The sequence below is a fragment of the Salmo salar genome, chromosome 20 (genome assembly GCF_965601325.2).
Source record: "Salmo salar chromosome 20, fSalSal1, whole genome shotgun sequence".
NCBI lineage: Eukaryota > Metazoa > Chordata > Actinopteri > Salmoniformes > Salmonidae > Salmo > Salmo salar.
Window position 1 is genome coordinate 46,133,883 of NC_138310.1, and position 24,316 is coordinate 46,158,198.

General features: G+C 41.2%; 1 protein-coding gene across 2 annotated transcripts; it reads left to right on the forward strand.

The window, feature by feature from the left end:
* The first annotated feature begins 67 nt into the window (after positions 1 to 67).
* On the forward strand, positions 68 to 24,184 carry oafa (OAF homolog a (Drosophila)). Of its 2 annotated transcripts, XR_006760947.2 has the most exons (5): positions 68 to 872; positions 13,400 to 13,534; positions 14,005 to 14,185; positions 21,421 to 22,278; positions 22,514 to 24,184. XR_006760947.2 is itself a non-coding variant. In XM_045703462.2 (4 exons), the coding sequence occupies exons 1-4, from the start codon at positions 642 to 644 to the stop codon at positions 21,696 to 21,698; spliced, it is 825 nt and encodes a 274-aa protein (XP_045559418.1). In that variant the 5' UTR covers positions 68 to 641; the 3' UTR covers positions 21,699 to 24,184. The 2 variants fall into 2 exon arrangements, 1 of the variants encoding a protein (XP_045559418.1); XM_045703462.2 differs by having other exon boundaries at positions 21,421 to 24,184.
* The last annotated feature ends 132 nt before the right edge of the window (positions 24,185 to 24,316 follow it).

Consider the following 24,316-nt stretch of genomic DNA (forward strand, 5'->3'; position numbering starts at 1 on the left):
TCACAACCAAATCATCACATATCCTTGTGCTACCTTTCGAGGGTGCTGTGCCTTTAAGAGTTTGCAACGCTCATTGAATTCACAGCGCCGTCGCTGAAAGTTTTTGAGGCCATGCAAGTAGGATAGTCTGCTGTAGTTTGGATACTGAATGAAGTGACCGGACTGAATGAGAATAAAAGAAAAAATATGAGGATAAAAACAGAGAAGCAACGTGCTGTGTTACGATCAAGAGAGAGTGTGGGATAGTACATCGCGCATGATTCTGATATGCATTGAAGTCGTGCGGGGCAACGTTTTTTTTAGTTGTTAAAAAGTATCTGTGAAATGAAAAGCAGAGATTGAAGTCTTGATCGAGGTTGGTTTACCTACTGTATGCGTTTGACAATTCACCCGAGTCGCGTTAATGTTTGTACAAAATCAAATCAATCACAGCATGAATTATAGCGTAAAGCATGGAAGACGAACAACTGCTTGGATTTCATATATTTTTTTTTTCTCACAAAGAATAGATCGCAAAGGGGCTACCTGTTGAAACTGAAATGCAACTAAATAATTATCTGTTGATATTGAATAGAGACGGTTGGATTTCACCTGGACTTTAGTATTTTTCCTCTGTCAAGTTCAGTTCTGCGTCTTCTGGAATGTTTGGGAGTTGTGTTCCACCGGTTTCAGCTCGGATAAATGCATTTCTCTGGGCACTAATATTTTTAACAACGTTCGGACTTTGTTCAGAGCTGAAAGTTCGTGTTCGTTTAGCTGATGGACAAATCACAGAGGAAGTTCTAGAAGCAGACAGTGAAAAAGACTCCATCACACTTGAGTTCAAACAGGAAGATGGAACTCTCATAACATTTGTTGCTGACTTCAAACAGGTGAGTGGCTGCAAATTTGTTTTGCCCCACACCTTCACTGTTTTGTTGGGTTATTGCCCAATGACCACCTATGTTGCCAGCCTGATCAGAGGTAATGCAGATGTTGAATGTAGACTAATATACCTCCATGTAACTAACTTAGAAAACAGTACACCATAGCCTAATCGTGTTAGTGTAGCCTGTGTCATTTCAGTGCTGATGAGTTGACTCCCTGGCCATGGGCCCTCCTCTCCTCATACTGGTAAATTCCTCAACATGCATGAGTGGATAATCTGAGGTGGCACAACAAACTGAATATTGAATTAAGCTCTCGCTTGTAAGGATCGGTTTAGGAATGTTTTTCTTACTCTTTTGCAATACAACTCATGTCTTTACTCTGAGCCTGCTCAGTCCTATCAACACAGAAGGGCCTAGTCGGAGAGCAAGGACACCCATCTACTCCAGTGGTTCACAAACGTTGTTGTGCCAGGGACCGGAAAGCTATGGTCCTTCTTTCTTGCAGGACCAGTTACATTAAACAATGGCTACATTTAAAACTAGCACAAAATAACCGACTAAGCCTAAACCAGTGTCGGCTAACCGTAAGGGACCTGTCAGCAATATCTCCAGGACCGGTGCTGGTCCATGGGCCAGAGGTTGAGAAACACTGATCTACTCACTGCTTCAGTGTGACATGTGAACCAGCAAACATGCAGCCTGTTGCCCGGGTGCCTCTGGTCACTGTGCACTACTCTCAGACACAGACCAAAGGCATGCGTCTGTGATTGTTGCAGTCGCACAGAAACTGACAGCCTGGCAAGAAGTGAAGGGGGAGATTTTCTAGGATTAAGTGGGCATGTCTTACCTTTTTTGATCTGTGGTATGGTTCACAAATCAAATGGGAAATTTTGTGATTAAAAGAGGCCGGCACGTTGCCAAATCGGTGATGACACATCTCTGAGCACATCACACCATGGCTGTGAAGCCTGTTTAGCCAAATTAGCTACAGGCACTCTTTCCTCTTGGTTTCCTCTCTGTTTGATCAGTTCCACTTGGAGGCCTGCCTCTCCATTCCGTTTACATGTGGTTCTCATTTAACTCTCTATCTCAAGTATTTATGGGAAGTTGGATCAACTTTGACTTCAAGCGGCCATTTACTGCTCAGATCCGCATATGGAAAGGAAAGCTCTTAAACAGGGGATATCAAACAATGGGTAGCAGTAAATGGACAGAGTAGATATATATATCAATGGATTTGTTGCTGTAATGATTTTGTTCACGGGACCAGCCAGCTAGGTGTGTAGATGCTGTTATTATCAGTCATAGCCTCATGCCAAAATCCCCATGAGTTGGCATGGGTTGTGGGAACAGGAGTACTGTAATCTATGGGATCAGTACAACTATGAGAATCGGAATGAGTCATTCTGTGATAAGAAGAGGGGGGATGAACTGAAAATTTTACACAAACATGGACGTGTGGTGAAATGATATGGCTACCTAACAAACCACACCTCAATCTGTAGGAATGGATTATTCTTATTCCCCATTTGCATGAAAACAGCTGGAATGTGTACATTAATTTACCATGTTCAAGCAAGCACTTGACCCCAAAATGTAGCCCCTGATTCCCAAAAATTACATTTTACTAAAAAGGGAGATGCAATTGCCAAAGTCTCTACACTAAAATCAAAATACCACTGCTTTACATTGAACTCCAATGTTGTGGCACATTCAGAATTACCCAGGCGTAGCAGTTACGATAGCAGAACTAGAGCCATCATAACAGTGCTTTTGCAAACCTGATAACAAGTAGGGCAGGGTACCCCAACTGAATTTGGACCTCCGGTGTTTAAAAAAAATAGATATATAATGATTGTGTGTGTGTATTTGGACTGTAAAAACACCAGCAAATCAGCACTAAGTTATTTTAATTTTGTAAATCTGTTCCAAAGTATTCCCATGCATAATAGAGAGAAACAGTATGTAATCATGTGCAAATGTAAGCAAGGTTTGAAATATTGATTTAGTTAAATATTATATCAGTTTGGGATTCTTGCGGTCAATTTGCAGTTGACAAATGATTTGTAATTATGTTCCGGCCCACTGACCATCCTCTCGAAAAAAAGATTGAGACGCGGGCCAATCTAGTTGATGATCCCTGAAGTAGGGCATCATATAATAATTCTTGTATTTTTAAGTCTCTAGTCTAAGACGACCTAATGTAAAAACAAGTGTTATGTTACCTTGAATGAAAAGCAAAACCTCCCCAGAGTTTCACTTCAGGGCACAACCTCCAGCCCACGACACGGGTGGAATAAAATAGTTTCAGTCCTTCCTTTTTGAAGACAATCAACTGGGAATGTCTAACATTTTTGAGGGGAAGAAATATCTGGGAATGGTCACGATGATGCAGGCCAGGCCCGCACACACTCATCAGTGAGAGAATGTTTGTGGTCTTTCCCAACAGTTTGAATGTGAACCACAAAACTAGCTTGGCTGTGTCCCAAATGGCACCTTATTCCCTAAACACTGAGTATACCCTTTCCCCTCAAAACAGCTTTAATTTGTCGGGGCATGGACTCTACAAGGTGTTGAAAACGTTCCACAGGCATGCTGGCCCATGTTGACTCTAATGCTTCTCACAGTTGTGGCAAGTTGGCTGAATGTCCTTTGGGTGGTGGACCACTCTTGACATGGGGAAACTGAATGTGGAAATACCCAGCATTGTTGCAGTTCTTGACACAAACCGGTGCACCTGGAACCTACTATCATACCCTGTTCAAAGGCACTTAAATATCTTGCCCATTCACCCTCTGAATGGCACACATATACGCAATCCATGTCTCAAGACTTAAAAATCCTTCTTTAACCTGTCTTCTCCCCTTCACCTACACTGATTGAAGTGGATTTAACGGTGACATCTATAAGGGATCATATCTTTCACCTGGATTCACCTGGTCAGTCTATCATGGAAAGAGCAGGTATTGTTAATTTTTTGTATCCTCAGTGTATATAGGGAAAACACCAGGAGACAACAAACATACTATTTACACAAGGGAACATAATATTATTTACAGTACAGTTAAATTGGATCTTTAGAAAGAGGATACAATATTTATTTTTTTAAGCTAAACTTAGCTTTTTGCCTGAGTAACCTCTTGTGGCAGAGCATTCCACGATGACATGGCTCTATACATAACTGAGTAACCTCTTGTGGCAGAGCATTCCACGATGACATGGCTCTATACATGAGTAACCTCTTGTGGCAGAGCATTCCACGATGACATGGCTCTATACATAACTGAGTAACCTCTTGTGGCAGAGCATTCCACGATGACATGGCTCTATACATAACTGAGTAACCTCTTGTGGCAGAGCATTCCACGATGACATGGCTCTATACATAACTGAGCAACGCATTAAATCTCCATTTTTGGTTTGGGTACCGTAACGAAACCATAGTGGCTTGTCTGGTGGGGTATGTACTCATATATATATATATATATATATATAAGTATACCCTGGTTAGAATCCAGGCTGTATCACATCCAGCCGTGATTGGGAGTCCCATAGGGCGGCGCACAATTGGCCCAGCGTCGTCCGGGTCTGGCCAGGGTAGGCCGTCGTTATAAATAAGAATTTGTTCTTAACTGACTTGTCTAGTTAAATAAAGGTTACACATACACACACTGACCAAAACGTTATTTTGTTGGAGTTACGTATGTCCCCATTACCAGTAAAACATAATCAAAACCTATTTCTTTCACTTACTTGCTGTTCATTTGTTCAGTCGTTTCATTCTCATCCAGGATTTCATCATACATGTCAAGCAGTGAAGTTTCAGCTCTCTGTCCGTGGCCTTTCTTCCTCGGTGCTGTCACTGTGTCCGTTTCCATATTGTTCAGCCGTGTATGTAACATTTCACGTAAACCCTGTTTCTTGTCTTCATTGAAGTACCGGTCCTTGAACATAGCATCGAGCATGGTGGCAACACAGTAAAGAGAGAATGCCACCGACTCGCTTGTTCACAGCCTGTGTTGGCAGTTTTGTTGAGCAGGCGTTTCAATGCCATGACAGAGGGCATCACGTATGCTGCAGGCGCAGTTGATGAGCTTATTTCTCGAGTCAGTTGTTCGACTGGAGCTAGCTAGTGTGTTCATGTTTCAAACATGTTCTCAAGTGCCATTGAAATGGCAGCAGCGGTATGATAACCAGCATATTCATGAGCATGCGACTTTCCTCAGTATGAAATCCTTGACGACCCAGTGTGCTATCAGACTTGGCATGCTCATGGGGCTGATATCGCTGGTCCAAATGTCAGTCGTGACCCTATTACTGTGCAACTCCGGTAGGGCAACATCTGAAAAATAGTGCACTTGGTAGTGTGGTCGAGCACCGGTACAATCGGCGAAAGCCAACATCGCCCACAACAGAGAACGGTTGATTGTCAAGGGCAATGAATACCATTATCTTGGTGTTAATGGATTTTGCCTTTTGAGTTCTCGCTGAAATCTTCTTACTCTTTGGATTGACTTCTCGACTTGTTGACTGCTCGATCCACACAGCAGACATTGTGGGCTAGGTTAGGAATGCTGTGTTGCACGTGTAGCGCAAAATTTTACGTGGCGTCATTACGTCATGTACCTACACTACCATTTAAAAGTATGGGGTCACTTAGAAATGTCCTTGTTTTTGAAAGGAAATCACTTTTGTCAATTTTGAAATAACATCAAATTGATCAGAAATACAGTATAGACATTGTTAATGTTGTAAATTACTATTGCAGCTGGAAACGACTGATTTAATGGAATATCTACATAGGCATGCAGAGGCCCATTATCAGCAACCATCTGTCGTGTCTATGGCATCATTCAATTTGAAGACTTATTTTATCAAATCAATTCTCTGTAATTATTGTTACATGATTAAACTAATCATGTAAATGTAATTAACTAGGAAGTCGGGGCACCAAGGAAGATCTTCAGATTATAAAGTTATAATTTTCCTAATTGTCTTTTAATTAATTATTCTTTACCTCACGTTAGTCTCATTCCAAACGTCGTAAATTGTTTATCTGCACGAGCCCAGGCTTTACTATGAATTATCCATACATCAATTGTCTTAATCATTTATTTACTAACTAAGTAATCACAGAAATGCATAAACAAACACAGTAGATATGGTTACAAGGAAACGATAGGGGAGGTTCCCTAGTGGACAAAGCCGATATGACGGCTTGGCGGACAAAGGGAAGTGGGTGTGGACTGAGAAGGGCGGAAAAGACAGTCACTACACAGTTGATAATTATGTTAATTGAAATGCTAATCCTTTGCACTTGAACGCTCACTCATTCGGGAATAATTGCAATCAATATATATATATTTACGCCCAGTGTGTCATCGTGGCCTCTGTTGGAATCGTCAGTCCCCTCTGTTGGAAAGTTCATCCGAGCGTCTCTCTCGCTGCTTACCTGAAGTCTTTCGTGGTTAGAATGGATACTTCAGAGTACCATTCAGAAATGTTCTTATAGAATAGATGTTTTGTCGGTCTTCGCATCCCAGGTTGATATAATTTCTAGCTGCAGACTAGTAATTAGTATCTAAGATTTGCTCTTATTCTTTCGGGATCGATATTCTCAGATTTTAAGCATTTCCAGCCTTGTAGCCAATGCTCCACGTGGTATGGTTAGGAATTCAACAACCATTACAACCTTAGCTTAAACTGAGGTTTTTGTGGTCTAAACTCAACCTGTGCCCCCTCGGTGTCCATCGATCTGAAGAGGATTTCTTAAGGAGGGGGTTTTATTCGTACCAGTAGAAAAGGGCTGTTCCATGACGCTAGATCATGTCTGTGCTCACGAGGGCAGGCCAATGACTTAGTTAAACTTTAAAGGGAATACAATTATTTCACATTAAAGGTTTCACATATTACATTTCACAAATTGTTTCATTTTTACTCATTTATTTTATACAAGAATTAGATGCAAACACCATAATTGAGAAATGTACATATTCAGAGAGATAGTCATGTGTGTTTCCTGTCCTCTCTGAGGTCACCAAATGAAACACACTCGTCATACCCGTCCCTTTAGGAGTTCGCTATGTAAAATCCTTTGTTCTCTCTGTCTCTTTCTGCATGGCCCGGGGGAGAGGGTCTCCTCCAGGAATTTACGACCTGAGATAAGTGTGTATGTGAGAGAATACCCAAAAAGGGCCACGTCATGACACATCACTCCTGTGTTCCAATGGCACGTTGTTAGCTATTCCAAGTTTTTATAATTTTGAAAGGCTAATTGATCGCTTTTGATACCTAGAAAACCTTCTGCAATTATTTTAGCACAGCTGAAAATGGTTGTGCTGATTTAAAGAAGCAATAAAACTGGCCTTTAGACTAATTGAGTATCTGGAGCATCAGCATTTGTGGGTTCAATTACAGGCTCAAAATGGCCAGAAACAAAACCTTTCTTCTGAAACTCATCAGTCTATTCTTGTTCTGAGAAATGAAGGTTATTCCATGTGAGAAATTGCCAAGAAACTGAAGATCTCATACAACGCTGTGTACTACTCCCTTCACAGAACAGCGCAAACTGGCTCTAACAGAATAGAAAGAGTGGGAGGCCCTGGTGCACAACTGAGCAAGAGGACAAGTACATTAGTGTCTAGTTTGAGAAACAGACGCCTCACAAGTCCTCAACTGGCAGCTTCATTAAATAGTACCTACAAAACACCAGTCTCAACGTCAACAGTGAAGAGGCCACTCCGGGATGCTGGCCTTCTAGGCAGAGTTCCTCTGTGCAGTGTCTGTGTTCTGTTGCCCATCCTTTTCTTTTTATTGGCCAGTCTGAGATATCACTTTTTCTTTGCAACTATTTAATCAATTTTAGAATAAGGCTGTAACGTAATAAAATGTGGATAAAGACAAGAGGGTCTGAATACATTCGGAATGCATTGTATGTGTGACCGATACTATAATTGCAGCTTATTTGTCTCACACATACACACTCTGGTTGAGATGAGCAACAGATGTTGGGAATATACCTGACACACTATCACTTTAAATTTACTATGCCTCTGTACCGACAATGCCACGGTCGTGTGAACGAGAACATTAGCTCTCTCTTAAGTCTTTTATCTGTGTTCATAAATGTATTGTGTTTCACAACTCCCTTAGCCCTCAGGCTGTCTTATGTCAAGATATTCTCTCTTCAAAGAAAAGGTATTTATGATACGCCCAAACAGTAAGCAACTCTTGGGATGAATTGATTTATTTCTATCACACACCCACTTGTTTGTAAAGAGCAGCGAGCACAGTGGTTAGCCTTTATGAGCAGACTCCCATTGCGATATATCTCTGACCCGTTTGGCAGCTGCCCATCCCTTTTTATCCTTTCATAGCCATCGCATATCTCCCAGTAACCTTGGACAAGTAGTTGGAAACTTGAACAAGAACTTGGACCCCGTTGCAGCACAATTACCATTGCATCTTTTTGTTTCCAACTTTTCATTATTATCTGGGTGGCTTACACGTTATTTGGTTGCTCGTGTGGGAATTCTGGGAAATTTCTCTCAGCATTTCCTCGTGAACATGAATTTGGGTCCGTGCAATGCATCTGAAGTCGACTCATTTACCAGATCTTATGCTTGACTGAGGCCATCCCACTTTGTCACTTGCACAAACTTGTCAGACTTTTTTTTTTAACAGGCAAGCAGTGTCACCTTTTCCAGGAAATATTGTGGTTTTAGGAATGGATGCCATACAGATTAGAACTCTTGGACCACCGGGGCCATCCAGTGAATCCATCCACTGTAGTTGTGTAAGCTCCCACTATTGCACTGAGTCATATGGGAAGGATATGGACTCCAACTCCCACCATGTATTGATCCCTGTGTGGAAGATCTGCTCCACAGATAAGAAATGGGTAGTTGCTCACTACACAGGAGCTGCAGGGCATTTCCTCAGGATATCTTTTAAGGTTAGCAGACAGTCAGCATGCACACTAAAGAGGGGAGGTGTGGAGGAAGAATGGTGTCTAGTTTATTTTTCTTAAGACGAGCTGCTTTCTGATGGTAGCCTTGTTTTGGTGTAGAAAAATAATTTAGGCTGCGTTGTTATTTAGTGGATCACTCTAGGCCAAGTTTGCTGTTTTGGCGATTTTTAGCCTGCTGTTTTCAGAGCCTGTTCCCATATTTAAATATATATATTTTTTCTCACTCCTGTGGTTGTTGGCTACACAGCACAAACGGAGCCTTTCTCCCATACTCATTGTCCTCTACTCTGCTCTCCCTGAGGACTGCCTCCTGGCCTCGTCCACTAGCGGATGTCTTTATTCTGCTCTGGGTCGACAGGCAGATGTTGTGCTTTGAACACTGCTAATAATAAAAAGGTCTCCTGTCATTCCCACAGTCGGAGACCGGCAGGAGGGGAAAGGGCAGGCACAGTAACGCCGAATACCTTTTCGCAATCAAATGCACCACACAACACTAGACCTTTTTTTTTAATTTTATTTTTATGACAATGGATATGATTTCTGCTTGGTTTAGCCCGTCTATACTCCATTTTTGGACTGCAGCTCAACAAGGAAAGCAAGCCACCTTGTAAAATCAACACTAAGAGATACGTTCTATCAGATATGGCCAATTTTCTATGTAATGTCAAAGGGGCCTGAACTCCAGTGTGTTTTTAAACTTATCAAGCAACAGATAATGGGAAAATGGCCATTCCTACACATTGTAGATGACATCGTTGATAAGACCTGTTTTGATGGTGTTATTTATTTTACTTTAATGCGTCTTTTCTTTTCAAGGGATAACCAACTCAATCTCAAATTGAAGTTTGCTATGTTTATATTCAGGATCTTCCTGCCTGTCCTGTGAGTGTACTTTGGGTTGTCACAGTTGTGGCCTCCCAAACATGATTGAGCTACGAAACGTATGATGGTCCATAAACAAATGTAATGTTACCATTTCTTTGGGTCATAAAAATATACAACTTGTCTTATCTGCGTCGCGCCATTTACAGTGCTATTGTTTGGCATAAGGGGAAGGAAAACCTAGGTGGGCAGAACAATTACACCGTGGAAATGATCAGTAAGTATTTGCTCAATGCCTGAGCAATTTGGATTCTGAAGAGGTTGCTCTGGATTTTGATGTCCACTGCCTGTTGCAAGATATGAACTCTGGGACAAAGGTGGGGGCTGGAGCTGTATGGGACTGAAGCAATAGCTGTAAGCAGGGGCGTCGCCAGCGTCGAGCCTTTGCATGAGCAAACTCATTTATAATGACTTTAAAGTGTTTAATTTTCTAGCTAACTGGTTTCCAATTGAAAGGATGACAAGGCTGTTCAACCTGTCTTGGCACATTGTAGATCTTAGTTAGTTCTTTATAAGTTCCAGCTTACTAAAGGCACGTTCGCCTCCAGCAACTGTTCCAGGCATTGTACGGAAGAGTCGCAGTGCAACGCACACCTCTCCAAAAATGTTCTGTAGCTGCATCTCGTGGATGGCATTCAGGAGCTCTACAGGACGAAGACCATCTGAAAAAGTGGCACCATACCGTCTTTAATGTCGCACTTCATTTTCAAATCCATATGTGAGACCTTTGGTGTACTTGTTTCTCAATTTGTGGCAAGATAACCAAATTTGTGTTTCAGTCATTTTCCTAAATGTATTGGTGAAAAACTCCTCGCATATAGCTGCAATCGTGTGGAACCGCATGTCCAAATGACTGATTTGAACTATCCAGAGCCACATAGAACACTGTTGTGAAATCCAGTGTCTGACTTCTGTTAATTTGCTATGTCATCTTCACTCTCATCAGGGGAAACTCCTCTGCTCCTCTACACCAACTAAGTGTGCCAATCAGTGCACTGACATTTTAAAACATTAGATAACAAATGGGCTTGGACTCCTAGGAAATGAAAGGCCAATTTTCTGAATGTCAAATGAGAAGCCATGTCTGTTCATTTTAGATATCAATGCAACACACTCCTCTTGTCAGGGATGTTGCTGAATGTTGGGTAAAACGCGTAATTCTATATAATTATGTGGTCATATTTCCGCTTTTAGCAGATGGGCTTATTTTATCATGTTTTCTCATAGCACTTGGCACATTTTATTTTTATGCACAAATATGTAGTTCAAATATTAAAAGTGGTCACTGTTTTGGTAAAAAGCTGAAGGATGTAAATGTAACCACTCTCAAATTCATAAACAGCTATGGCTGCAAGGACAGACCATACATGATGTGTCATTTTATAACTTTAAAAAATATATATTGGAGTCAATCAATCTTATATTTTGGGCTGTGATGGGGTTCCATGAGGCAAAAGTAATATTTCAATATTCAATGGGTATAAATCATTCATTCAAAAGTCAAGAAATCAGATTGCCCTTTTTAAACTTGTTCACAGAAACCCAGTTCCTGGTTTTGATAGAACAAAGCCCCTGATTTAAAAAAAGAATAATAAAAAATATTTTTTTTATTACAGATTCTCCTGACTAGTGTACAATGCACACTTCAGTTTAGGGGCATATTTAAACATGAAAATGCTTGAATAAAAATGACCAGCCGTACAGTTGTTACAGTCCTATCACACAAATGTGTCAACAAGTTCAGTTATCTTTGTCATTTTAATTGTCAATCTTTTAGGTTTGGGCAGCTGTGGATACAACCAGTGCCAGTCTCTGAAGTGCAAGGGAAGTAGAGTGGGCCAACAGGAAGGGTTGCACACACTCCTCACCCCATTAGCATTCCTGTATGTGTCCCAAATGGCACCCTATTCCCTACATTGGGCCCTGGTCGGGATACCATTTAGGACACAGCTCCTATCTATCGATTAGCTCTTTGGCCCTAGCCCCTTTTAGCTGTTTGCGAATCTGGATAACTAAATCAGACTAGTGGTGAAGCTTCCATCATATTGTTTCCACCTTACAGATGTACTAACATCAAAGGGTTAGGGCCAGAGGTAAATGGTAGGGAGTGAATTGGAGCCGACTATCTATGCAAATTGATTTGAGGTGGCCAGTAGCTTGTGCTCAGTCACCATCTGCTGCTAAAGAGATTTGCCTTTGCCGACAAGGCATTTGCATAATGCACTGATTTAAAAAGAAAAGAAAAAAAAACATTACCAACCCGCTTGCCAGATTTTTAAGTAGGATCTATCTTTTGATCGCTTTGGCTTTAATACTCTCTCGCATGGTGCCTTGCTCGTGACATGGCTTATTTGCATTCTGTCATCATATGAGCAGGTGTACTACTTTTTAGCCATTTTCTGACACCGCCCATCATTGGTTGCACATTTTCTCACTTATCCTGTAACCTGACGTCTGTCTTTTCTCGAGCGCACAGTGTTGCTGTGGTAGTTAGGCCTGGGACTTGGAGGGTGCCAACCTAGTGTGACTTGGCACAAGAGCTTCTGTTGCAGCCCAAAGTTAGGACTACTCCATGATCCTACTGGTGCTGTTGTATTTATAGAACAGAGGGTGTCCTCTTATTTGTTTTTAATAAATTATAGCCATTTACCAGGTTACTGAAACCACCCCCAAAATGCCATAAATGGTTTTAAAATGTGCCAAAAAAAAACATTTTTCTTGTACAAAAAAAAAACACTTACGTTTTCGCCTTTTTTAAATTCACACACAGTAGGTCTCCAACATACTTTTAGAGCAGGATGTTAAATGTAACATATAGCTGTCACCCAGTCTTAACACCTGCCATAACACAATGCTGGGGTTGGAGAAGCCTTGGCTGCATTACCATGTCCTCCCCTTGTACTACCCCCTGCTGCTCTCTGCCTGGGTTTCTCCCCTATGATGGTGGTTTCAGAGGAGAGGAGCAGTGCTGCTTTCCTGTAATTACCATGAGTGTGCCTGGTGCAGTCCCTCCGCGGGCTGTCTGGTTCTCCGCGGACTGTGTGTGTGAGAGATGTCAGGGAAGGGAGAGCTGATGAATGGGGGAGACGGGTCTGTGGCTTTGCTGTCCTCGGCTGGAACTTTCTCTTTATGGCCTTGGGGCCGCAGCCAGATCTCTCGTTCGGTTGCCAACAGCAACAAAGTTGTGGTAAAACCTTCCTTCCAACATCTTCATTTTTCTGCTTTGTTCGCAAGAGTGTAATGAGATGATTCATCTTTTTGAAGTTATGGGTGTTAAAGTTCAAGAAGAACTCTTTGGGCACCGATTTGACTGTGTAAATAAACAGTGCTAGTGAAAGGAGACTGAATGTGAATTTATTTCCAAATCTTTCATTCTAATGTGGTTTAGTGTGTAACGGTGCAGATGCAGAATGAAGGATTCAGTTGCTTAACTTGCATTCCAACCTTGTTTCAAGGCTACTATACTGGTCCAAAACAGTATGGCACACCCTAGCAAAACGTTTTAAAAATGGTAAATGAAAATCTTTCTTTCTTATTGGACAAGTCCAGGAAGTCCCTCGCTGTTTCAATTGTTTTTTTGTTTTTCTTCCGTATGGTGCATAATGAACACGACCCAGATCCTTATGCAGTTGCAGTTACCCTGCCTCACAATTGGTCTCCCTCCTTCCCTCCCCTTCAGCATGTGAAGATCTTCCGGGCGCTCATCCTTGGGGAATTGGAGAGGGGCCAGAGCCAGTACCAGGCCCTGTGCTTCATCTCGCACCTCAACCACAACGAGTTCATCCCCAGCGAGTCCATGGCCCGACTCAGACAGGTATGTGTCACCCACCGGGGTTCTAACCCGGGTCTCAGGTGCTTCAAGACTGTTAGTTGCTGAGTTAAAGGCATTAGCTCAGGGAGCTAACAGAAGTATTCAGGTCTCAGGCAAGTTTAGTCATCGCATGAGAGTGGATCCAAACCTCCTCTCTTACATATGCACTAGTAATACAGAGAAATGAACTTTCTGAGTTGCTCTGTTTGAATATGTTGAAAGTGTATCCTTCCGCTCCTTCAGGTAATCACTGATCTAACAGCATGATACTTGCTAGCAAGAGGTTCCTATGTAGCTTCCACCTATTCCTGCTATGTCAGATCAGTGATAACACCAAAGGAAGGGTACAGGGAATAACAAATAATAAGGCCAGTGGGTATCCTTGCTGGGAGTGTTGGGGAAGTGAATGAGCATGATCCCATTTGATAAAGTGACCATGGCGACATGACTGACTTTGTCCTGCGGTCCACCAGAAAAACCCTCAATCCATTCGCACGGCGGAGGAGAGGCGGGGCCTGGACCAGCTGACCATGAACGTGGCGGTGAACCTGAGCCAGGCGTGGCAGCTCAGCAGCCACATCCACAACATGTGCAGCGAGGCCCGGGAGGCTATCTACACCCGGGAGAGGGACGTCAAACATTGGCTGGAGAGAGGTCAATAGAATGAATATGTGGGCACATCGTCACACAGATTTGAATGGATTTTGGGCAACCGACATATACAACAAAATGCACAATGTGGACCCAGAGGATATCGCTTGAAAGTATTCATTTAAAACGCTTATTTCCAAAGTGGTCCTCAATGGTAAAAACAATAACACATAATGATTTAAAAGACAAAACAAAATTACGAACAACCATAAATACATGAATTTATATTGACATCCTAAAAAGTGGCACTATTCACTGCACTTCTCCCTAACCTTAAAAATCAGCCATATTAAAACAATCTATTAATTGCACGTCATACCAATCCTTCAGATAATACACCTGACCAGCAGTAGGGGGCACAAGGGGCAGTGGAGTGGTTTCCCTTACTATTACAACCTTGACCAAATTAAACTTTGCCTGCTTTTTAAAGCTATTTTTAATTTTTATTTGCTTGATCTCCAAGGGAAGTCTATTCCATAGACAAATGCCTACAGTGAGGGGGAAAAAAATATTTGATCCCCTGCTGATTTTGTACGTTTGCCCACTGACAAAGAAATGATCAGTCTATAATTTTAATTTTAGGGTTATTTGAACAGGTGAGACAGAATAACAACAACAAAATCCAGAAAAACGCATGTCAAAAATGTTATAAATTGATTTGCATTTTAATGAGGGAAATAAGTATTTGACCCCCTCTCAATCAGAAAGATTTCTGGCTCCCAGGTGTCTTTTATACAGGTAACGAGCTGAGATTAGGAGCACACTCTTAAAGGGAGTGCTCCTAACCGCAGCTTGTTACCTGTATAAAAGACACCTGTCCACAGAAGCAATCAATCAATCAGATTACAAACTCTCCACCATGGTCAAGACCAAAGAGCTCTCCAAGGATGTCAGGGACAAGATTGTAGACCTACACAAGGCTGGAATGGGCTACAAGACCATCGCCAAGCAGCTTGGTGAGGTGGTGACAACAGTTGGTGCGCAAATGGAAGAAACACAAAAGAACTGTCAATATCCCTCGGCCTGGGGCTCCATGCAAGATCTCACCTCGTGGAGTTGCAATGATCATGAGAACGGTGAAGAATCAGTCCAGAACTACACGGGAGGATCTTGTCAATGATCTTAAGGCAGCTGGGACCATAGTCACCAAGAAAACAATTGGTAACACACTATGCCGAGAAGTACTGAAATCCTGCAGCGCCCGCAAGGTCCCCCTGCTCAAGAAAGCACATATACATGCCCGTCTGAAGTTTGCCAATGAACATCTGAATGATTCAGAGGACAACTGGGTGGAAGTGTTGTGGTCAGATGAGACCAAAATGGAGCTATTTGGCATCAACTCAACTCGCAGTGTTTGGAGGTGGAGGAATGCTGCCTATGACCCCAAGAACACCATCCCCACCGTCAAACATGGAGGTGGAAACATTATTCTTTGGGGGTGTTTTTCTGCTAAGGGGACAGGACAAGTTCACCGCATCAAAGGGACGATGGACGGGGCCATGTACCGTCAAATCTTGGGTGAGAACCTCCTTCCCTCAGCCAGGGCATTGAAAATGGGCCGTGGATGGGTATTTCAGCATGACAATGACCCAAAACACACGGCCAAGGCAACAAAGGAGTGGCTCAAGAAGAAGCACATTAAGGTCCTGGAGTGGCCTAGCCAGTCTCCAGACCTTAATCCCATAGAAAATCTGTGGAGGGAGCTGAAGGTTCGAGTTGCCAAACGTCAGCCTCGAAACATCAGCCTCGAAACCTGTTTTGCAGAGGGGGTCAAATACTTATTTCCCTCATTAAAATGCAAATCAATTTATAACATTTTTGACATGCGTTTTTCTGGATTTTTTGTTGTTGTTATTCTGTCTCTCACTGTTCAAATAAACCTACCATTTAAAATTATACTGATCATTTCTTTTTCAGTGGGCAAATGTACAAAATCAGCAGGGGATCAAATACATTTTTCCCTCACTGTATATGGAAAAACGTGCTCCTCGCAGTACCGTTTACTCTTGGGATTTTACAAGACATAACACTAGCTCTGGTATTGTGACTGTGTTGGTTATAGACCATATCAATGTGGTTTTTCATGTAGTCTGGGGCACGATCCTTTAAGATGTCAAGCATATGATTTAAGTTGGTCCACTCTGGACTCAAGGCAACAAGTCCACCTTCTGGAACTCCTGTACCCCTATGTGGGTCCTAGGGGAGACATTCAGCATATACCTGATAACATTATTTTGCATGACCTGCGTTGTCTTTTTCAGCTTTTTTGATAGCCCACTATACCTAGCAGAGTAGGCATAATCAAAATGACAACTGAATCAGGGTTGAGACAAGCAGTTTAACTTTAATGTTAAAATATCTAGTGTTATAATGTACATTTAATTTGTTTGCCATTTTAGATTATTATTTTTTTTGCAGCAATCAGGTCTCCAGAAAGGGATTTATCTAGGGACACAAAGATAAGATACTTGTTTTAGATTCTCTCTCCTTGCCTGCACAGTTTACCATTATCTTGTCAGCCCTAAGCAATCTATGTTTTGTTCCAAACAAAATCAATTCAGTTTTTACCAAATGTAGTGACAATTTGTTGTCAGACAACCAATCTCTAACAAAATGCAATTCCTTAACTCAGGGTCTTTATGTAAACTGCATCCTTCCATGATACCAGTATGGGTGAATCATCAGCATAAAGCAAGAGTTTGCACTTTACTGTATCTGGCATATCATTAATGTATATAAGAGAGGCCCTAAAATGTATCCCTGCGGTACTCCAAATGCCTCCGACAGAACATCACCAACATTACATACTTGTGTTCTGTTGGTCAGATAAGACCTAAAACAATTCACTGCTACATAATTTAGACCCATGCATTTCAGTTTCATCAGGAGAATATTATGGTCCACAGTGCCGAAAGCTTTCTGCTAGTCTAACACCTGTATAGTTCCCCTTCTCACTTTTCTGCTTAATGTGGATATGGCAAGTATCAGTGGAATGAGCTGTTCTAAAGCCAGATTGTAGTTCATAAAGAAGTTTGTGCTCAAGAAGGTATCCCTCAAGTTGATTTAAAAACGAATCTCTCAACAACTTTGGATAAGGTGCTGAGGATTGACACAGGTCTGTAGATTCCTACATTTGTTTAACTGCTCTTCTTGTGGAGTGGAACCACCTGGGCTGTTTTGAGATCCTTGGGAAATGTACCACTACTAATAAATGTTTACAATATGTTATCATTTTAGCAGTGACACAAGCACTATTCTTTGAATTGTGCAGGAAAGTTATCCAGCCCTGTTGCTTTGTTTATGCTTAATGAGCACAGTAGTTTAACTTTGTCCTCTATTACCATGCACAGCTCAAACAAATAATTTGTGATACCTTTGCTATGGTAAAAGTAGTTAATGAAAGACAGGCCATAGTGTTCAGAGCAGAAGGGTAACTTCTTAACCAGAGATGAGGCTATAGTGGTAAAAAAATTGGTAAAATAATGTGCAACCTTTTGCCTGGTCATAACATAAAACATCAATATCCAGGCCAATACTACAGGATTTTACATAAGGGGGAGTTTTTAAGCCAATGTCCATTTAAAAAGTTCTAAAGTACACGAGGCTGATGTAAGTTGTCATTAACGGCATCTATATAATGTTGGGATTTGGTCTTATCCATTTTGTATCTTGCCTGGTTTCTACAGTTAATATAACCATCATAATCTTGTTGTAGATTTGTCCTTCTGAATCTGGCCAGGTAGCGATCCCTTTTCCTTATGAGGTCTAAGATCTCGGAAGTGATCCATTTCCCTGACCGCTGTTTGATTTCAATTTGTTTCATCGGAGCATGAGTCGAGTGCAGACAAACAGATCGTTAAAAAGATACCAAGCTTGATCAACATCACAGTTTAGTACATGAGACCAATCCAAAATTCCAAGGACCTCTTTTTTGAGTATTGTTTCATAGACCGTACCTTCATGAATATATTACCTGGCTCTAGTAGCATTATGGATGTCTTACGGGTACAGTAGGTTACCATATGATCACTAAAACCAATATTTAAGACTCCTGACTGGCAGACATTCTCTTGATCTGATTCAATAATCAAATCCAAAGTTGATTTACTGTCAATACACACCCAGGTTGGCTCAACAATCAGTTGTTCTAGTCCAAATAACTTATTTTTAAAGTTATACAGGGCATTTACTAGTGTACTTTTCTTGGGTGATAACTGCACATTTGTATTAAAATCGCCGATAACACACACCAACAAGTATAGGACGACATTCAGGAAGAAGTATATCTACCCATGAAACCTCAAGACCATCCATTTTCAGATCTGAAAGAGGATTAAAATGCACATCATTCCTAGTAAAAACACACACGCCGCCACCGTTTCGGTCAATTGTATGAACGCTATAACATGGTAGTTCAACCTCATGGTTGGATGGGTCAATTGAGGACGATGTCACAGTAACTACTGCAGCTCGTGTGTTAGAAGCAAGGAATTTTAGTTCCTCTAATTTCAGCAAGGAATTTTAGTTCCTCTAATTTCAGCAGCAGGCTCTGCGTTCACATGGATAAAATGAAGTCCTCTCCGGTTGAAACAGTCAAACATGTCATTTTCTGTGCCCACTGCTGATACATCGACTATCTCATCTAGATTGCACTCATCATCCCTGCTTGTGTCCAGCATCCCAATGTTTGGCACCGCATTTAAACAGCATACATTGCAAACAAGCAAAATGTTACTTTGAGACTTTACAGCTTCATCATATGACAAGGGGTTGATAGTTCCACACTTTATGAACAAACAAATGTCACAATCCACTGCTTTTGAATTCTTCCTTACTGTCTTATCACAGTTTGGGCACAGTTGTTTAGCTTGCTTTGTGGTGTTTGGGCCAGGACGGGTGTACAGCATAGCAGGCTTAATGTAACACGCAGCCGGTTTCAGCGGCGTTTACTGTGTACCTTCCCCGAGCGGCTCAGCTGTTCCTGTAGGAAAGGTGATATCAGGTGCTGGTGTTGTGCCGAAAAATCTCCCCCTGCCATACCCCCCCTTTGCGTTCTTCATTGCTGCGACTTGCTTGCTAGTTGAGATTTCTGCTCTTCACTCCGTTGTCAGTTTAGCCTACATTTCACTGATCTCAGTAGCAGAAAGCATTTATGTCTGCAGTTTTCGGGTTGGCCATTTGTTTCAAGTGTCTGTGGCGGTTCTAGCTTGTATGGCGCCCCTCAGCGGTGGGCGGCTGCCCATGTCGTCCGTACATAAATCCGCTACTGATTTTATATTAGTCTATAAATCAATCTCTTTGCCAAAATTCGTCATATCCCCCGTGTTATTCGACTAGTATTTTTGAAAGTGTAAGGATAATAATTCAGCTATAATTGTTCTGAAATGTTTATTGCTTGCCAACATTTTACTCCCTCTATGTTTAACATAAAACACATTTATTAATTCAGTTTCCTATCCTGATGTGAAGTTTGTTCTATAGAAAGTATTTCACTCTGATGTGTGCCACAGAAAGTATTTGACTCTAGCCACAACATTTAAGGAAATTAGAAGGGGGAGGGGGGGTTCTGGCAGGGGGGAGATTTTCGGCACAACACCTGTTCAGTTGCTCATGGCCGAAGTTCACAGTATGAAAGCGAAGATTTCCATCCACGTCTTTCGGTGTTGGTGGAACGGGAGTTTAGGATAATCGCCATGTTTGAATTGTAGAATAAATCAGAAACGCCAAAGCAAAACTTCTGGCTAAAGCCATAATAGTATTGCACGTTGCGATGTACAAACAAACAAACAAACAATACTCGAATAGCAAAAAATAAATTAAGAATCTGTTAGGTGAAAATAATAAGTGATCTGCAGTGGTGTAAAAATATTTTAAGGTAGTAATTAAGTAGTTTTTAGTGGGAATGTATTTGAGTATTTATATTTTGGACTACATTTACTTCACTACGTTCCTGAAGAAAATAATGTACTTTTTACTCCATAAATTTTCCCTAAGACCCAAAAGTACTCATTACATTTTGAATGCTTAGCAGGACAGAAAGTGTCCAATTCACATCAAGAGAACACCCCTGGTCATCCCTACTGCCTCTGATCAGGTGGACTCACTAAACACAAATGCTTTGTTTGTAAATTATGTCTCAGTGTTGGAGTGGCTATCCGTAAATAAATAAAAATGGCGCTGCCTGGCTTGCTTAATATAAGGATTTTGAAATTATTTATACTTTTGATACTTTAATTATATTTTAGCAATTACATTGACATTTGATACTTAAGTATATTTAAAACCAAATACTTTTTAGACTTTTACTCAAGTAGTATTTTACTGGATGACTTAATTTTCAATTACGGTATCTTTAGTTTTATTCAAGTATGACAATTGGGTACTTTTTCCACCACTGGGGATCTGTATCTTTCACAGTCAATGTTTTGGCCTAGTGGCTTTTCTCAAGACAAGGTACACATTACTCCACCTTTGTGTGGACGTGGAATAAAAGATGCAGATTACCTTTTCATTTTTGTCCTCCCAGCTTCTCTTTTTCATTTGGAGAGGTCAGCCCCTCCCTCGGTGAAGTATGATTGACTGGAGTGCTGAGCTGGAATAAAAGCCTTCACACACTATGTCCTCCAGGAATTCAGTGCCCACCCTTGGTCTAGACCTTAATCACACTCTCGCTCCAAGTTTAATTCATCCAATACATGTTAGCTCTATATGTACACTACCAAACTAGCCCAGTTCTACTTCAATAACACTATTAGTATTTGACAATGTAAAAAAAATACACAATTGACTGTAAAGTCACACTCTCTCCCTGATAGTCTGTTTTGCTCCTATAGCTCTCTTGCTCTGAGTGTATATATGGCTCAACTTTAGGCAATCACTTTTTGTGATTGTTGATAGTTTTTTTACGAAATCTGGCTGAAGAGCCCTGTGTCTTTTTAGTTTATATGAAGTCAACCGTGTCTAGTTGTAGATAATGTACTACTGTACTGTAAAAAATGTAGCCTAATGGTCAGTGCAGTGCACGGTGAACCATCTGTGATTGAATAGAGATAGCAGCACTCTTTTGCATGGAAAAAGCTCCTTATTACTAGCCTAGTCCCAGATCTGTTTGTGCCATCTTACCAAATCCTATGGTCATTGTCACAGTGGGTGTTGGCAAGACCGCAAAAACAGATCTGGGACCAGGCTACCTTAATTAGTGCATTGACTCACAAATATGTTGCTTGCTGCACCTGTAGGAGTGGAGGGCTCCATGTTTGAGATCCTGCCCCAGTCGGTGGACGTGGTCCCGGTCCTGCTGTCGTGCCGCTCTACGAGAGACCTGTGGCAGCCCTGCTCCTGCAGCTTCAGCCTGCGTCTGGAGTGGTACCCCTGCCTGCTCAAGTACTGCCGCAACCGCGACACCACAGGCAAAGGCAGCCCCTACAAGTGCGGCATCAAGAGCTGCAGCAAAGGCTACCAATTCACCTACTACGTCCCCCACAAACAGCTCTGTCTCTGGGATGAGGAGATTTAGCAGCACACTGGCCGTGCAGTCAGACCCCCCCCCCCCCCCCAAACAAGCCAATGCTTTTCTTTTCCTCCCTTATTTAATTTGGATATCACGTTGGAGTTCAGTTCATCCTGTCGTGAGATGATAACAGTTTGATGCCTTAAATGGAACAGTTTAGGTTGAAATTGAGACCAAAGCTATACCCTCTCAATGACTCCTTTTGACATTTCCTATAGTTGGGATATGATGCTGCCGAAGTGTCCAGGTTACCTACTGTGCAACCTAAAGTTACTCTCACACGTTTGTCCCCAGCTAATAGAAAATGACTACAAGAACCTCCTCTCATAAGGACACGTTTATGCATACGGCTGGACAGTGCAGCTTCTTTTCTACATTTCTTGCCCAGTGGGATGACTGGTGAAGGAACAATGTTCCCATTATGTTGTCACAGGAAACCGTGGGATGCAAGATCGGAACGGTCAGTTGGACAGTGACTTATGACGTCATAAACACAGCTTTAGCCAGCTCTCTTCCTGGTCGATGGCAACTCGGGTTGCAATCAACAATGTTTCTCTGATGCTGGGATTATTTATTTGGTTGCAAGGTGAAGTTATTGAAGATTCTTATGTATAAAATGACTAATCTGAAAAGTTTTCTTTGATATAAACTTCATCCCATTTTGTCTTTGATTTGTGTCAATTACAAGCTTAATTTCCAAAAATTCTGCATTTGTTAGCAATTAGACAGAATTGTAGCAAAACAGACAGATTATATACACAGTGTTATAAAACATTAGCAACACCTTCCTAATATTGAGTTGCTCCCTCTTTTGCCCTCAGAACAGCCTCAATTCGTCAGGGCATGGACTCTACAAGGTGTCAAAAGCGTTCCACAGGGATGCTGGCCCATATTGACCCCAATGCTTCCCACAGTTGTCAAGTTAGCTGGATGTCCTTTGGGTGGTGGTGGACCATTCTTGATACACACGGGAAATGGTTGAGTGTGAAAAACCCAGCAGCGTTGCAGTTCTTGACACACTCAAACCAGTGTGCCTGGCACCTACTACAATACCCTGTTTTTCAAGGCATTTCAATATTTTGTGTTGCCAATTCACCCTCTGAATGGCAAACATACACAACCCATGTCTCAATTGTCTCCAGGCTTAAAACTCCTTTGTTGACCTGTCTTCTCCCCTGCATCTACACTGATTGAAGTGCATTTAACGGGTGACAATAAGGGATAATATCTTTCAACTAGTCAGTCTGTCATGGAAAGAGCTAATGTTCCTAATGTTTTGTACCCTCAGGGTATATAGTGAAAATGTCTGGGCATTGTATTTAGTTAACAGTATAGATGTTGATGCTAATTTAAAGTATATTGTTGAAGAGCAAGTTACTTCTATCTATTCTATTACAGTAGCCTCAATGTTGTTTTTCTTCTGTCAATGTGATTTTTCTTGGGACCAAATTTCATGAATCCCAATTCACCATGGAAGGTCACCTCTGAGTATTTGTAAACCGTCTGGGTTTGAGAGAGAATGCCACTAACTTGAACATCATTCACAGCTCAATCACTGATGGCCATGATTTTTTTCTTTTACATAAATAACATTTCATTTTGACAAAGGTCTCCAAGTTGATTTGCTTATATTTCATTATTCTTTAAAGTTTGGCGGCAAACCACAGTAAAGATTCACAAAGGAAATATTCTCCAAGGAAGGGCTGAAGTTGCAACTTATTTGATTTGTGTTCACTTTTTTCACTTATCATGGAATGGAACTTTCTGAGCAATACTTCCACCTGTCGTTAATGCATGAATGGAATGCATTAAACTTCAACACATTGATTATTGGGGGGAAAAAAACATCTAACCATAGTCAGTGAATCCCTTTTACCGTTATTACATTTCACCTGTCGGTTCATTTCATTAACATCACAATTTGTTAAATGTACGGGTAGGCCTTCCTGATTATCACTTAGATATGTGATTCCATTGCACACAAAACACTTTGATCAGGTAGGACTAAAATAATCAGCAATCTGTAGGGAAAAGTCCAATTTTATTCCACAATATGATCTCTTGTCTGCTATCCGATTCCTATACCTCATTACATAATTTTACATCTTGAGTAGCTTAATGTGTTTAATCATATTCAGTAGTAACTGGTACCTAATTGTTTTGTTTAATTCTCCTGATTTTATTCTGTCACATTATGCTAATGCAATGTCTTTGTTCGCTTTGTGTATGACATCTTCCATAATTGACCAACCAAAATGTCCTTTTTTTGTTGTTGTAAAAACCCTTCAAACTGTGGCCATTCTATGGTAACCTATGTGCCTTAACACTTCAACTGATATTTGTGCAACGTAAAACTAAAGTCTCATATTTTTCTATGTAAGAGTTGTGTATGTTTGCAAAGAGCAATACCACAGAAAATGAAGTAATTTACAATTCAAAAGTATATTTTGCTTGTAAGGGTTCAATAAAGGCACCTCTTTTTTTGCACTGCACTTTTGTGGGTGGTTTTATTCAGCAAAAATCTGAGCAAATTCAAAAACTTCAGAACGAGATTCACTGACACCTACCATGCTTCAGGTACAGTATACATTTTCATGTAGCTTCCATGTTCCCCACTTGTACCA

Bases quoted from the DNA above. Each gene is read 5' to 3' on its own strand.
- oafa (XM_045703462.2), top strand. From the start codon at position 642: ATGTTTGGGAGTTGTGTTCCACCGGTTTCAGCTCGGATAAATGCATTT. The intron at 13,535-14,004 runs GTATGTGTCACC...GCGGTCCACCAG, and splicing joins CCATGGCCCGACTCAGACAG to AAAAACCCTCAATCCATTCG. The intron at 14,186-21,420 runs GTCAATAGAATG...CTGCACCTGTAG, and splicing joins CAAACATTGGCTGGAGAGAG to GAGTGGAGGGCTCCATGTTT.